We start from the raw sequence: 14,264 nt of genomic DNA, 5'->3' as shown, positions 1-14,264 counted from the left end.
TCATCTTCATCTACATCCTCTTCCATTTCCATAATATTGTCCTGAAGAATATCACCCTTGTATAGACCCTCTATGTACTCCTTCCACCTTTCTGCTTTCCCTTCTTTGCTTTGAACTGGGTTTCCATCTGAGCTCCTGATATTCATGCAAGTGGTTCTCTTTTCTCCAAAGGTCTCCTTAATTTTCCTGTAGGCAGTATCTATCTTACCCCTAGGGATATACTCCTCTACATCATTACATTTGTCCTCTAGCCATCCCTGCTTGCTATTTTGCACTTCCTCTCGATCTCATTTTTGAGACATTTGTATTCCTTTTTGCCTGCTTCATTTACCGCATTTTCTCCTTTCATAAAATAAATTCAATATCTCTTGTGTTACCCAAGGATTTCTATTAGCCCTCGTCTTTTTACTTACTTTATCCTCTGCTGCCTTCACGCTTTGATCTCTCAAAGTTACCCATTCTTCTTCTACTGTATTTCTTTCCCCCATTAATATCAATCATTCCCTAATGCTCTCCCTGAAACTCTCTACAGCTCTGGTTTTGTCAGTTTATCCAGGTCTCATCTCCTTAAATTCCCACTTTTTTGCAGTTCGTTCAGTTTTAATCTACAGTTCATAACCAACAGATTGTGGTCAGAGTCCACGTCTGCCCCTGGAAATGTCTTACATTTTAAAACCTGGTTCCTAAATCTCTGTCTTACCATTATATAATCTATCTGTAAAACCTTCCAGTATCTCCAGGATTCTTCCATGCATACAACCATCTTTCATGAATTCTTGAACCAAGTGTTAGCTATGATTAAGTTATGCTCTGTTCAAAATTCTACCAGGTGGCCTACTCTTTCATTCCTTACCCCCAGTCCATATTCACCTACTACGTTTCCTTCTCTTCCTTTTCCTGCTAGATAATTCCAGTCACCCATGACTATTAAATTTTCATCTCCGTTCACTATCTGAATAATTTCTTTTATCTCATCATACATCTCATCAATCTCTTCATCATCTGCGGAGCTAGCTGGCACATAAACTTTTACTACTGTGGTAGGTGTGGGCTTCGTATCTATCTTGGCCACAATAATGCGTTCACTATACTGTGTGTAGTAGCTTACCCGCATTCCTATTTTTTTATTCATAACTAAACCCACTCCTGCATTACCCCTATTTGCTCTTGTATTTATAAGCCTGTATTCACCTCACCATAAGTCTTGTTCCTACCGCCACAGAACTTCACTAACTTCCACTATATCTAATTTTAATCTATACATTACCCTTTTTAAATTTTCTAACCTACCTGCCCAATTAAGGGATCTGACATTCTGCGCTCCGACCCGTAGAACGCCAGTTTTCGTTCTCCTGGTAACAATGTCCTCCTGAGTAATCCCCGCTCGGAAATCCGAATAGAGGACTATATTACCTCTGGAATATTTTACCCAGGAGGATGCCATCATCATCTAACCATACAGTAAAGATGCATGCTCTCGGGAAAAATTACGGCTGTAGTTTCCAATTGCTTTCAGCCACTCGCACTATCGGCACAGCAAGGCCGTTTCGGACAGTGTTACAGGCCGGATCAGTCAATCATCCAGACTGTTGCCCCTACAACTACTGAAAAGGCTGCTGCCCCTCTTCAGGAACCACACGTTTGTCTGGCCTCTCAACAGATACCCCTCTGTTGTGGTTGCACCTACAGTACGGCTGTCTGTATTGCTGAGGCATGCAAGCCTCCCCACCAACGGCAAGGTCCATGGGGTGGTAACATTATAGTAGTCTCCAAAAAACTTTTATATTATCAGTTACTACTATCACCAGCATCATTGCATTAAATACACAAACCCAACAACACTGTTATACCACGTCCAGTGAATAACACAAGCCAACAGTATATTCCTTGAAATGTGGCTTCATATGTCATGTACAAGGTGTCTTCGATGTTTTTATTTGTATGTTTCTCTTGTAGACCTCCTTCTTTTGTTAGGTTTACAAAATAATTTTTTTTTTTTACTGGTGATTTTGGTTTAGGCTACGTGGCTTAACTTACCCTCTATGCTAAGTGAGATGGCAAGTGTACAGAATGTTGCAATAGCGTTATTCTGATTAGACCTGTCACGTCATCTCAGTTTTTTGGTTTTTGCTTTGTTAACTGTTTCGTGTTGTTAGTGAAACCATCCGGTGATTATTTCTTCAGAATTATTTCTTGGGGCTCAAATCTCTGTCATGTTAATGACTATTGGTCTATCAGCACAGTTATCACATTATTCACTACCCTCGTAAAACAGTGTAATTTTTTATTATTTAGTTCTTTATGTACAGTGTACACTTAAACATGACATTTGAAAAAAGTGTCATGCTTCAAAAAATTAAAACTAAATAAATACAGAATATCAGAGATAAATCTTGATTCGACAACTGTTAACATTTTGTACTTTTCCCCATACCATTGGCTGCACTTAATTACTTTTTCATATTTGAATTGTTCATAACTTTTCAAACCTCAAGTTTTTGTATATTTCTTAATGTAGCCTGTCACATTAGCTTAAATCTACTATAGTAATACTGTCACCTGGGATACAGATTGGTTGTCTGGGCTCATCAACATCCCACCGAACAGCTTTCAGATACATGGGATCAAATAGAAACCCTTTTTTCCCTTATTAACTTGTATGGAAAGCTTCGAATATTTTCACGTTACCAGTACCTAATATAATTCAGCAGCAATACTATAAGTAAGAGATTTCTCAGATCCATACATACAGCAAAATTTTTGATTCATATAATATATTAATTTTTTTGTTTATCAACAATATTAGCAATAGAAATATGTGTTATTATTTAACAAAAATATTTATGAAAATTCCAAAACATGTTCCAGGTATGAAGAAAGAGAAAGTGAGAGTTGCAACCAATAAATAAGAAACACCATGTTGTACAGATACCCCATTTCACCAGTCAAGAAGGCAGCAGATGAGGAAAATTGTGCAAGCTTTCCAAGATTTTATAAACTATTTGTAGAGGTCAAAAGAGCTGAATGACAGACACAGGGTGTACACAATGGAAGTAATGACAGCCTAGAAGTAACTTGACATCCGACGAGCCACATCAAGCCTTTCGAGATATGGTAAAAATCATAAAATGGCACCTATACATTTTTCGGTTTCAATAGAAAACATAACAGCTGCAGGAAAATGGATACAATTTCACCAACTGAAACAATGCAGAAATTATTCTACTTAACAACAAACGAGACAGACAAGAAATTAAGTATAACCTTATTAACTAGTATCAAAAATTGCACAGAAACGACATTACTGTTTAATGAGCCACTTGAACAAACTGGGCAAAATCCATGAAAATGCCTAAAGAGACCGTTACTCATCTGTACATGGCAAATGGTGGTGGCGGTAAAACAGAAAATTGTGGTTACTACGGCACAAGAAAGACAACTGCCACATAGTGGCATAATTGGCGGTATGCAATTATCAACAAGGAACTTAAAACGTCACAACTAAAGACGTTCTCCGGACCTCTTTTGGTATTAAATATGCTATCTACCTAATTAATTAAATACAATCCTTATCATATATGTAAGGGTTGAGCAAACAATCATTCAATTACAATGCTTACTTAACTCTAAAATATGAACTCCTGTTTTAACAAACACGTAAAATTACACGAAATACAATCATCACACTTATTCGGAATCTCACCAACCAACTGAGACAGGTCATACACGGGAGGATTTTACTCGCTGTGCCCAGCAACCCGGTTTTGTGGTTCTCCTAAAATGATTTCAGGCGAATATTGGGAAACTTCCTTACTGAAGGACTCGGTCGACAGCCTGTCGTACCCCCGCGAAAACACACTCATATATGTGAAACACATTTTAGCAATTTATTTTCACTGTATTGTGGTGCCAAAATAACAAAAGCTATTTCGTTGTCACTTTCCCTGGATGAATAAATGAACAACACAAACAGAAATATTTGCTACTTCGTCACTATTACACTTGCTTACACAAATGCAACAAAATTTAGCTGGGTTAACAATCCGCGGATGCTTCCTCTATGATGGCACACATTTATTCAAAGCAAAAAGCGCATATAAAAAGTGAAAATGCAACCAACAATAATTCTGAGAACCATCTCTGCGACGATCACATCAGGAAGTATGGTAATAATTTCATTACACTGTGTCATGCTAAGAAACAAACATTCAATACACAAAAAAGTTAACACGCTAACATCTTGACAGTACCATTGTTACAGCGCGCAAGTCACTGGGCTATAATTAGCATAACCGTACTAACAACAATATTAACAACAATGGTTAATGAATAAACCACATTACTACTCGCAAGAACTTCGTAAACACTATATTTTCACAACAACCGCGTCCAGGACAATCATTGCACTTCATGTAAACAGAAAGATATCTAACTTCACCGCGTAAGTTATAATTAGTGATAGGCTAAACTGCGATTTTCCGATAGCAGTGATTTCTGTGAATGCTACTTTTCAGTATCTGTTATTCTTAACTGTGATTTGTCGCAGTGAAGAGTCGCAGTTAAGGAACCTAAGTCCCGTATCCCTCCGCCACTGCTATTTCTGCTACTTCCGCGATTTCTGCGACTTCTGCGATTTCTGTGACTCCTGCGATTTCTGCGACGTACCACCGTATGAAAAAGTTACATCTGTCCACACAGAGAATTGCATCTCAACAAACCTGTCATTGGTAAGTATGTTTTACGTTTATTCTTCCGTTGGCTTTAATTTTGTATTGAAGAAACAACTGTGAAAATATTAATAGTGTAATTAATATGTATGTAGCCGCACAGTACCGTAATAGTTCGTGTTTAGAAAATGAATTCTATCATATTGTTATGTTCATAGGTACCTGAACTACATTTCAGTCACTCGGTAAAGTCATAATTCAAAATATCATTGTCAACAGAGCTGAAGAAATTGCCAGTCTTTAGACCGTTTTCGTCAGACGAGAGGTTAGTTTCTAAGCGTTTTGATGGACTTAATTACTTCAGTGAGATCGTTCTTGCGAATGTGATATAGCAAATATTAGCAAATGTGATATAGCAAATATTAGCAATCTACTCTGTCAATTATATTGCTAGTAAAGTGACAGCAAAAATTGTTTAATAATCCTTGTGTTTTTGCAGACGCAGTTCTGACTGATTACTGGTTGCTGTACATATCTATCCACATCAAGGCTGTTGAGAGAGACTCGTGAAGATTCAAGACAGCTCTTAGAGGATTTGCAGTTTAAAAGTGAAATAATTATGAAATAAGTGTGTGACTGATTAAAGTGTTTTATTGAAGTTGTTGTGCGATTTTAAAGGAATAATAAATGTTAAATACATTGAGTGAATAATAAAAATCTCATTTTCCACATGTTAAGCCGTCCTATACCCGTAATTTTCCGCCACTTATTTATTGGTAAACACTTATTGGATACCGAGGTGCCCCCCCCCCCCCCTTTCTCCACAATCTTGGTGTGACACTGACCTGTAACATATCCCGAAGTCTACAATATGCATTTTGAGGCTGTTGATATGAAAGTGGGAAGTACAGATCTTCCAGTTAAATCAGGAATAGCTTAAGTGCATTACTTGAAAGTGACACAGGAAAATCTTACTTATGTAGGTGGTAGTAGTGTCAGCAAAAAGTTCTTGTGTTTGAAGTTGCCATGTAGAACACCAGGTGTAAAACTTTTCTCCCGAGTCTTGAACTGTGTCGGAACAAAAGTGAGGCATTCATATGACTGTTTTCATTTCTCTACACTTATACAGATGTCTGAGTTCTGCTGTGTTAACATTGCAAAGTCCTGTAGGCATGTGGAGTATTAACCAAAACTGTCATACTGGAAGCAGAATCAAACACATTTGTTACGTTACGTGATATTTTCAGGAGAAAAAGGCAATGTTGCTTCTTATTAATATAATACATTCAGAGTCACAGCAGTATTCGACCAACCATAACTGATGCTGAATGTGCATGTCGTCATATAATATGAAGGGCTTATTTCAATAGTGGTACAAGTCCATTACCTACACTTTTATGTCTATATTGCTTCTGAAATTAGTGATCCAAACAAACATAAATAAAGGTTCATCTCTAGCAAGAAGCCATATGCTTGAATATTTCTGGTATCTCAACTGCAGATTTTTCAGCACTCATTTAACTTTACGACTCTATATCTCAAAATTAACAAAAATGGACTTGTACCACTATTGAAATAAGCCCTTCATATGCACATACAGCACATCGATCTCGTGAGGCACAAGGCTCTCATAACGAAGTACGTACGTCGGTCAACAGATGACACTAGGAAAAGTATGTTAACTCCGCTTTTTAGTTGCTACTTGCGACTTATTGCGACTTATTAAAAGAGAAACAGGTCAACCAAGAGCAGAGGAAGACAGTATTACCATCAAATTGAATGAAAACTTTACGAACAAAAAGTCAGAAGTTGAAAATATTTTTAATAATCATTTTCTAAATGTTGTGGATATAGTAGGATGCAGGTGTTCATTAGAAGATGCTAGGCTGTTAATGGAAGAGGCCATACCTATGCAATTTGATACAATTGAAATCTCACCCACTTCTCCCTCTGAAATTAGGAAAATAATAAACTTGCTTAAAAGCAAAAACTCACATGGAATTGATGGCATTTCCAGCAAAATACTAAAAGCTTGTTCTCAACAGATAAGTAAGATTCTCAGCCACCTGTGTAATAGCTCTCTGGGACAGGGCATTTTCCCTGATAGACTGAAATATGCTATTGTTATACCTTTGCATAAAACGGGGGATAGATCTGATGTCAACAATTACCGTCCAATCTCCCTTCTAACAGCTTTATCCAAAATTTTTGAGAAAGTAATGTATTCAAGAGTAGCTTCACATATCTGTAAAAATGAAGTACTAACAAAATGTCAGTTTGGTTTCCAGAAAGGTTTTTCAACAGAAAATGCCATATATGCTTTCACCAGTCAAATTTTGAATGATCTGAATAACCGAACACCACCCATTGGGATTTTTTGTGATCTCTCAAAGGCTTTTGATTGTGTAAATCATGTAATTCTGCTAGACAAGCTCAAGTATTGTGGGATGAGTGGGACAGTGCACAAATGGTTTAATTCGTACCTAACTGGAAGAGTGCAGAAAGTTGAAATAAGTAGTTCTCGTAACATGCAAAGATCAGCACATTCCTCAAACTGGGGAACTATCAAGAATGGGGTTCCACAAGGGTCAGTCTTGGGTCCTTTGTTGTTCTTATTATATATTAATGACTTGCCATTCTATATTCATGAAGAGGCAAAGTTAGTTCTCTTCGCTGATGATACAAGTATAGTAATCACACCTGAGAAACAAGAATTAACTGATGAAATTGTCAATACTGTCTTTCAGAAAATTACTAAGTGGTTCCTTGTAAACGGACTCTCACTGAATTTTGATAAGACACAGTACATACAGTTCCGTACAGTGAATGGTATGACGCCATTAATAAATATAGACCTTAATCAGAAGCATATAGCTAAGGTAGAATATTCCAAATTTTTAGGTATGTCCATTGATGAGAGATTAAATTGGAAGAAACACATTGATGATCTGCTGAAACGTTTGAGTTCAGCTACTTATGCAATAAGGGTCATTGCAAATTTTGGTGATAAACATCTTAGTAAATTAGCTTACTACGCCTATTTTCACTCATTGCTTTCATATGGCATCATATTTTGGGGTAATTCATCACTGAGGAATAAAGTATTTATTGCACAAAAGCGTGTAATCAGAATAATAGCTGGAGTCCACCCAAGATCATCCTGCAGACATTTATTTAAGGATCTAGGGATATTCACAGTAGCTTCTCAGTATATATACTCTCTTATGAAATTTATTATTAACAACCAAACCCAATTCAAAAGTAATAGCAGTGTGCATAACTACAATACTAGGAGAAAGGACGATCTTCACTATTCAAGATTAAATCTAACTTTGGCACAGAAAGGGGTGAATTATACTGGCACTAAAGTCTTTGGTCACTTACCAAATAGTATCAAAAGTCTGACAGATAACCAACAAGTATTTAAGAAGAAATTAAAAGAATTTCTGAATGACAACTCCTTCTACTCCATAGAGGAATTTTTAGATATAAATTAAGAAAAAAAAGAAAAAAAAACAAAAATATTAAATAGAAATAAAAAAATAAAATAAAATTAAAAAAATAAAAATAAAAAATAAAGAAAAAAACACAAAAAAATAAAGTTGTTATATTAACTTAAGTATGTTGTTAAATTTACCTAATTATGTCATGTATTGGAAAATTCGACTCGTTCCACATCATTACGAAATATCGTATTCATGATCCATGGAACTAGTATTAATCTAATCTAATCTAATCTTAGTTGCGATTTGTCACAGAAATCGCAGTTTGACTCAGTAGCGAATAGCGTAGTATGAACTTTGCTCAACAGATGGCAGTGCTAACTGCGCTTTTTAGTTGCTACTTGCGACTCTTAGTTGCGACTTGTCACGGAAATCACAGTTAGACTCCATGGCGTACCGTAGAGATGGACGTAGTACGAACTTTGGCCAACAGATGCCACTGTTAACCGCGCTTTTTAGTTGCTACGTGCGACTCTTAGTTGCGACTTGTCACGGAAATCGCAGTTACACTCCATAGCGTACCGCAGAGACGGACGTAGTACGAACTTCGGCCAACAGATGCCACTGTTAACCGCGCTTTTTAGTTGCTACTTGCGACTCTTAGTTGCGACTTGTCACTGAAATCGCAGAAAGCAGTGCTAAATTCGACCAATAGATGGCTCACGTCTTTGAATGTGAAATACTACTTGCGACTGCTAACTGTGACTGAAATCGCAGTTAGATTCTGTAAAGTTGCTACTGTGATATCTGTGACTTCTCAGTCACTGCGATTTCTGACAGATACGCGATTTCCTGCCCACCACTAGTTATAGTCTACCGACAGCCAACATGGGGGTGAAACTCATATCGGGACTTCCGGATACATTTCCTTGGTTCACTACTAAGCCTACTGGAGCATTTCCAGATTATCAATCCATCATCTCGGTTCCTTATTTGGTGCTTCAAAATCTTCCATATTTATTAAGGTTTCGTTTAAGACAGATGCTGGTTGTGTTCATGGTATTCATATATGTATTGTACTGTTTGAATTGCACTGTAAATATGTTGCTCCTACTGTGCTAAAATTTTTGCTAGCGGCCACAATACTAGGTGGAGTAAATGATACCTTATTTGCTTTTGTTTTATATAAAACAGAACTTAAGGCCCGTCCACACGCAACGATCTGTCTGCGCAAATGTCTGCGCACATCACATCTGCGCAGACAGATCGTTGCGTGTGGACAGAAGATTTGCACCAACCTGAGGTGTGTGCAAACCTGGAAGTTGGAGTTGGAGGTTTGAGCGAAACCTCTCAAATCTGTGGGTTCAAACCACATCTGCGCAGACAAGTTGGAGCGTGTGGACAGTAGATCGCCGCAAATCTGGCGCGAAACAGCTGTTTGCTCAGTCTAGTGTTTGTATTTGTGCGCACAGGGCATTAAAATGGCTGATACTCGTCAGTGTTCTCGAGAGTTTGTTAGTGAATTCATTGAAATATATAGAAACCACCCATGTTTCTGGAAGATTAAAAGTAAAAAATATAGTGACCGAGACAAAATGACGGCACCATACAATGCTCTAATTGAAAAATTGCGGGTAGTTGACCCCTCGGCAAAGAGAGAAATAGTAATAAAAAAATAAAAAATTCTTTGCGAACTGTTTACCGAAAAGAGTTATCCAAAGTTCAGAAACCTAGAAGATCGGGTGTAGGAGTAGATCAAGTATACCAGCCAACGTTATGGTATTTTGATCTGCTTGGCTTTCTTAAGGTTCGCCCTGCAAATCTCGCGGTAAATTTACGTGAGAAAACTGCTTTCCTTTTCCAGCCACTGTCTACACCATTTTGACCGCTTTCTGTTTCCTGCGGTTGGTCTGAATGTTTTTTGCAACGCAAGTTGCGAACACAGACCACAACAGAACTTCCTCCATTTCTATATATTAAAAGAACTGAATTAAATTTTTGACGTTTACGGGGAGTGTAGTCGCTAGCCACTGATATTTCTTTTTTCCACCGACAGATGGCGGGCGAGTAGTAGATTGGGGTTTGTGTCGTGTGAACACACCACATTTGCAGCGATCTTTTGCATGTACAGACATCTGCGCCGATGTCTGCGCAGACAGATCGTTGCGTGTGGACCGGGCTTTAGCTTTGTCGCACGGTTTGCTGTGAACTCACATATATTTGTTACTGCTTATGTATCAATGTATGCACTGTTCGATTTTTAACTCCGCTTTGCAGATGTTGCTTCTTGCCACTGCGACTGCTCCGGTAAGAAAATACTGAATTTTTGTATTTTTTCTCAGTTGTGTTCATTTGTATACGCATTGTTATAATACGAAAGGACTTCGTGAAATTCGAAAGAGAAATATAAGTAGTTCAAGTGAATATCTATGGAAATGCAGAAATTGTCAAGGAAGAGAGAGTGAATCACATTGTGAAACAGCTTGGGATAGGATTAAGAAGTGTGGTGAAGGAAAGTGACTCTCAGTGGGAAAGCACACGCCAAGCAGAATTACATAAAACTGCTATCCATTCTGCATTGAGTCCATCTGTTGTTGTTAGAATGATCTCTCTTTATCAGAGGATGGCATCTGATACATTTCTCTCCATATGCAGCGCTGGAAAGACTCAAAATGCAGATCAATGATTAAACAGTTAACCTGATCAGAGTGCCCATAGGATGTAGTGTATTCAAAGGAACACTAGAACCAACTGTAACAGAAGCTGTGTCACAGTTCAGTCAAAGCTGCTAAATTCAGGAGAATGATGGTTCAAATCCACATCCAGCCATCCTGATTTAGGTTTTCCATGATTTCCCTAAATAGCTTCAGGCAAATGCCGGGATGGTTCCTTTGAATGGGCATGGCCGACTTCCTTCCCCATCCTTCCCTAATTCGATGGGACTGATGGCCTAGCTGACTGGTTCCCTCCCACAAATCAATCAACCAACCAAAGGTGCTGTCTGACAGAAGCAACAAGAACAACAAAGACCACTCCACTATCAGCAAGAAGGACGTGAAGGGGCAAAGTTGGAGACAAGTGAAGAAGTAAGTAAAAGGCCAAACAGTGCATAGAATTTGAAAAAAGAAGAGCTATGCATCCAGACTGATGGCCACACAAGCTAAAGAAGCTCAGAACAGAGTAGAAAAAACAACTTACAGCCCAGGTCGATTTCAGAGCAAGGGCTGGGGAGTGATTGTGTTGTCTATCACTGAGTGCATTTATCACTAATTTGTGAAACTAGACATCCAAATACAACGTTATTATAGTAAAAATTCACTAAATTGGATGAAATTTTTAGAGAAAACTCTTACTACCAGTATTAACATTCTTGAGCATAATTTAGAAAAAATAATTTAGAAAAGAAAACATTGATACGTGAAAGTTTTGATTATTTCAATAAAATCATTCAGAACTTTGAAAATTGATTTTAAGATCATCATAAAAGACATACAAAAAAGCTTACACAAAAATGTTTGTCTATATTATTAAATACAGTCTTCAATTTTCGAAGCACATTAAAGTAAATTTACTACACAAAAGAGATTTTCAGAAAAACCTTAAAGATGAAATAAAATAATAATTTCTCAGAAACTGTTTGATATACCAACCAGTAACTCTGTAGTTATATGCACAAATTGTACATTCAAAATTTGAGACCAATTAATTAAATATGGAAAAGTTTCGTTTATTTACCAAACTATTCCCTCAAGCCCAGTACCAAATGGTGAAAGTGATATTATGACATACCACCTGTATACAAAAAGTTGTAACATACTATTGGAACTGAGGAACTAACAACAATAAAGTTTATTAATTACAAAAGCACTCTTCATAACATATAAGGGCACATAAAAATCACTAACGTGAGGTATCACACAAATATAACACTTTGGCAGTGATATTAGTTATCACTCCTGCAGTGAGCCATATCTTTGTCACTCCAGCCTTCCTGAGTTTTCTGTAAATGATTCTACTGGTCATGGAGGTATATCACCATATACTGTGCACATCTGATCATTCTGTACATGCCCTTCTCGTCAATAAAATTCATGTTAACCTCAATCATTTGTATACTGCTTCATTCGACAAACAACCCACAATGGAATTCCTACAGTGGTAATCCCACAACGACCAGCAGCATCTATTTCAAAGTAACAAGTATACCGTCTGATATAGTATTAGCATTGACAATGAAGTCATTCCACGATTTGGACAGGATGGTGACTTTAAAAAAGTGACTTGCAAAATGTTCTCTTTCACCCAAACCAACCTACAATTTGTGTGAAGGACGAAAGTGACATTTGCAGGGCCCAGCCAGCTGCATCACATGAGAAAATTCTTGGTTTTCGATCTGGACTGTATATGGTCCATGAAATTTTGTCCACCATTGATCTCAGACTGAGCATTCCAACACATCATCAACAGAACTTCTGTACAGCACGTATACAATCACATTCTCAACCTCAGCTACCAAACTTCCAACCAGAACACCCAACAACAATGTTCACGATCATCGAGTCCACACTGTACAGTTCTGGATTCACCATTAATACTTCCATTTCATGTTCTTACTAAGCGACATAGCATTATTCATAAAGTCATATAACCACCTCCAGCTGAAGGCAAATCCACCACCGCAAAGGCAGCGTTGCTCCACCAATGCACCAAGACGCCAGAGTAACAACTATGCCAAGTAATTTACCATGAAAGATTGGGCAGCAGGACACCATGCCAGCTGTGAAGACCTCTCCATGAATCAATCCACTTGTTTCTCATGCGTGCCAGCATATTTCAGATGCTCAGGTTACTTAAATTACGGCTTCAGACGCAGTCATCGATGATTTCACATGAATACAATATGAGGGTGAAACAAGTTATACTGGGTAAAGACTTTTCACAGCTCCACAGCAACGACAATACTCAACAATGACCGCCACCAGCACCTGATGGCTGCCATACGACAATCATGATTTGTGCTATACATTTTATTTGCCTGTGCTGTCTCAAAGAATTGCATTCACTGCACTACTTGAAAACAAATATTAGTGGTTTATGGTTAGTGGGTACAGTGAAATCATTAGCCTCATGCCCAGAAGAGCCTGATAGCTTCGACAACTGCCAGAAACTCTTTCACATGCACTCCTTTTTTCTTTCCACTGTGCACTCAGTTTCCTGGAAAGAATACAAGGGGTGCCCAGCAAAGTTAACATATTGTTGCAAGACTGCACGTATTGCTGTCTGACTGGCATCTACCACAATTTAGCCAAAGATGCTGAGGTAACAGAATGTGCTAAAAGTGTCTCATTGACTATGCTTTCCTTCACTGCCTTGACAGCCTATTGCATTTATGGCGACCAAATGAGATTGTGTTTGTCCGTATCATTCGTGGTGGCTGTGAGTGCTGCTGCGAGAGCTTCTTGTAGTTCTTCTGTCCTGGGTAGGTGTCAACAGTAAAAATTTACCGTTTTCAAAAATCTTCTTAATTCTTCGTAAGTAGCACGGAGTTTCACTTTTCAGTTTTTGTCCTAGCAAACACTTCTTATTATTGATGGTTGCACAATAGGCACTGAGACGCTGGAAAACTTGCCTCAATTTCGATGCATGTTCAGTTGCTGCTTCGCAAAAAATCAATAGATTGTGAATGCAAACAAAACAGAAATGAAGCTCGTAAAAAAATTATCAATAATTTCTTTCTAAGTCCAAAAGACGTGCGACCATGTTTAAAAAGACCAAAAGGCATATGACACTGTTCGCTACCTCCTCTGCTGCTGCTGGAATTTTCATGTAAGCGTTTGCGCAATCCACTTCGCTTAAAACAAGCTGTTAAATTCTTTCAAATTCAGCACAGGATACATATCTTGTATTGTCCTTGCATCTAGTGCCTGGAAGGTATCACTTGGTGTCCACGTTTCATTAATTAGCTTTGCCAGCCGCACCTTATCCGAATCTGAATGTTCATATTCAGTTACGGCTCAAAATGGTTCAAATGGCTCTGAGCACTATGGGACTTATCTTCTGAGGTCATCAGTCCCTAGAACTTAGAACTAATTAAACCTAACTAACCTAAGGACATCACAAACATCCATGCCCGAGGCAGGATTCGAACCTGCGA

At 38.0% G+C, this 14,264-nt stretch overlaps 1 protein-coding gene across 2 annotated transcripts in view; it reads right to left on the bottom strand.

The window, feature by feature from the left end:
• LOC124776677 overlaps nucleotides 1-4,405 on the bottom strand; it is a 170,758-nt gene extending 166,353 nt beyond the window's left edge. The window contains exon 1 of one of the 2 annotated variants that reach the window (XM_047251779.1): nucleotides 4,251-4,405. In XM_047251779.1, the coding sequence (XP_047107735.1) occupies nucleotides 4,251-4,253 (3 nt within the window). In that variant the 5' untranslated portion in view covers nucleotides 4,254-4,405. Of the gene's footprint in view, nucleotides 1-4,120; nucleotides 4,154-4,250 lie in introns of those variants that run through there. The other variant, XM_047251778.1, reaches the window with a different exon arrangement.
• Nucleotides 4,406-14,264: the final 9,859 nt, after the last annotated feature.

This window comes from Schistocerca piceifrons, chromosome 2 (genome assembly GCF_021461385.2).
Source record: "Schistocerca piceifrons isolate TAMUIC-IGC-003096 chromosome 2, iqSchPice1.1, whole genome shotgun sequence".
NCBI lineage: Eukaryota > Metazoa > Arthropoda > Insecta > Orthoptera > Acrididae > Schistocerca > Schistocerca piceifrons.
This window is presented reverse-complemented; position numbering and strand designations above follow the sequence as displayed.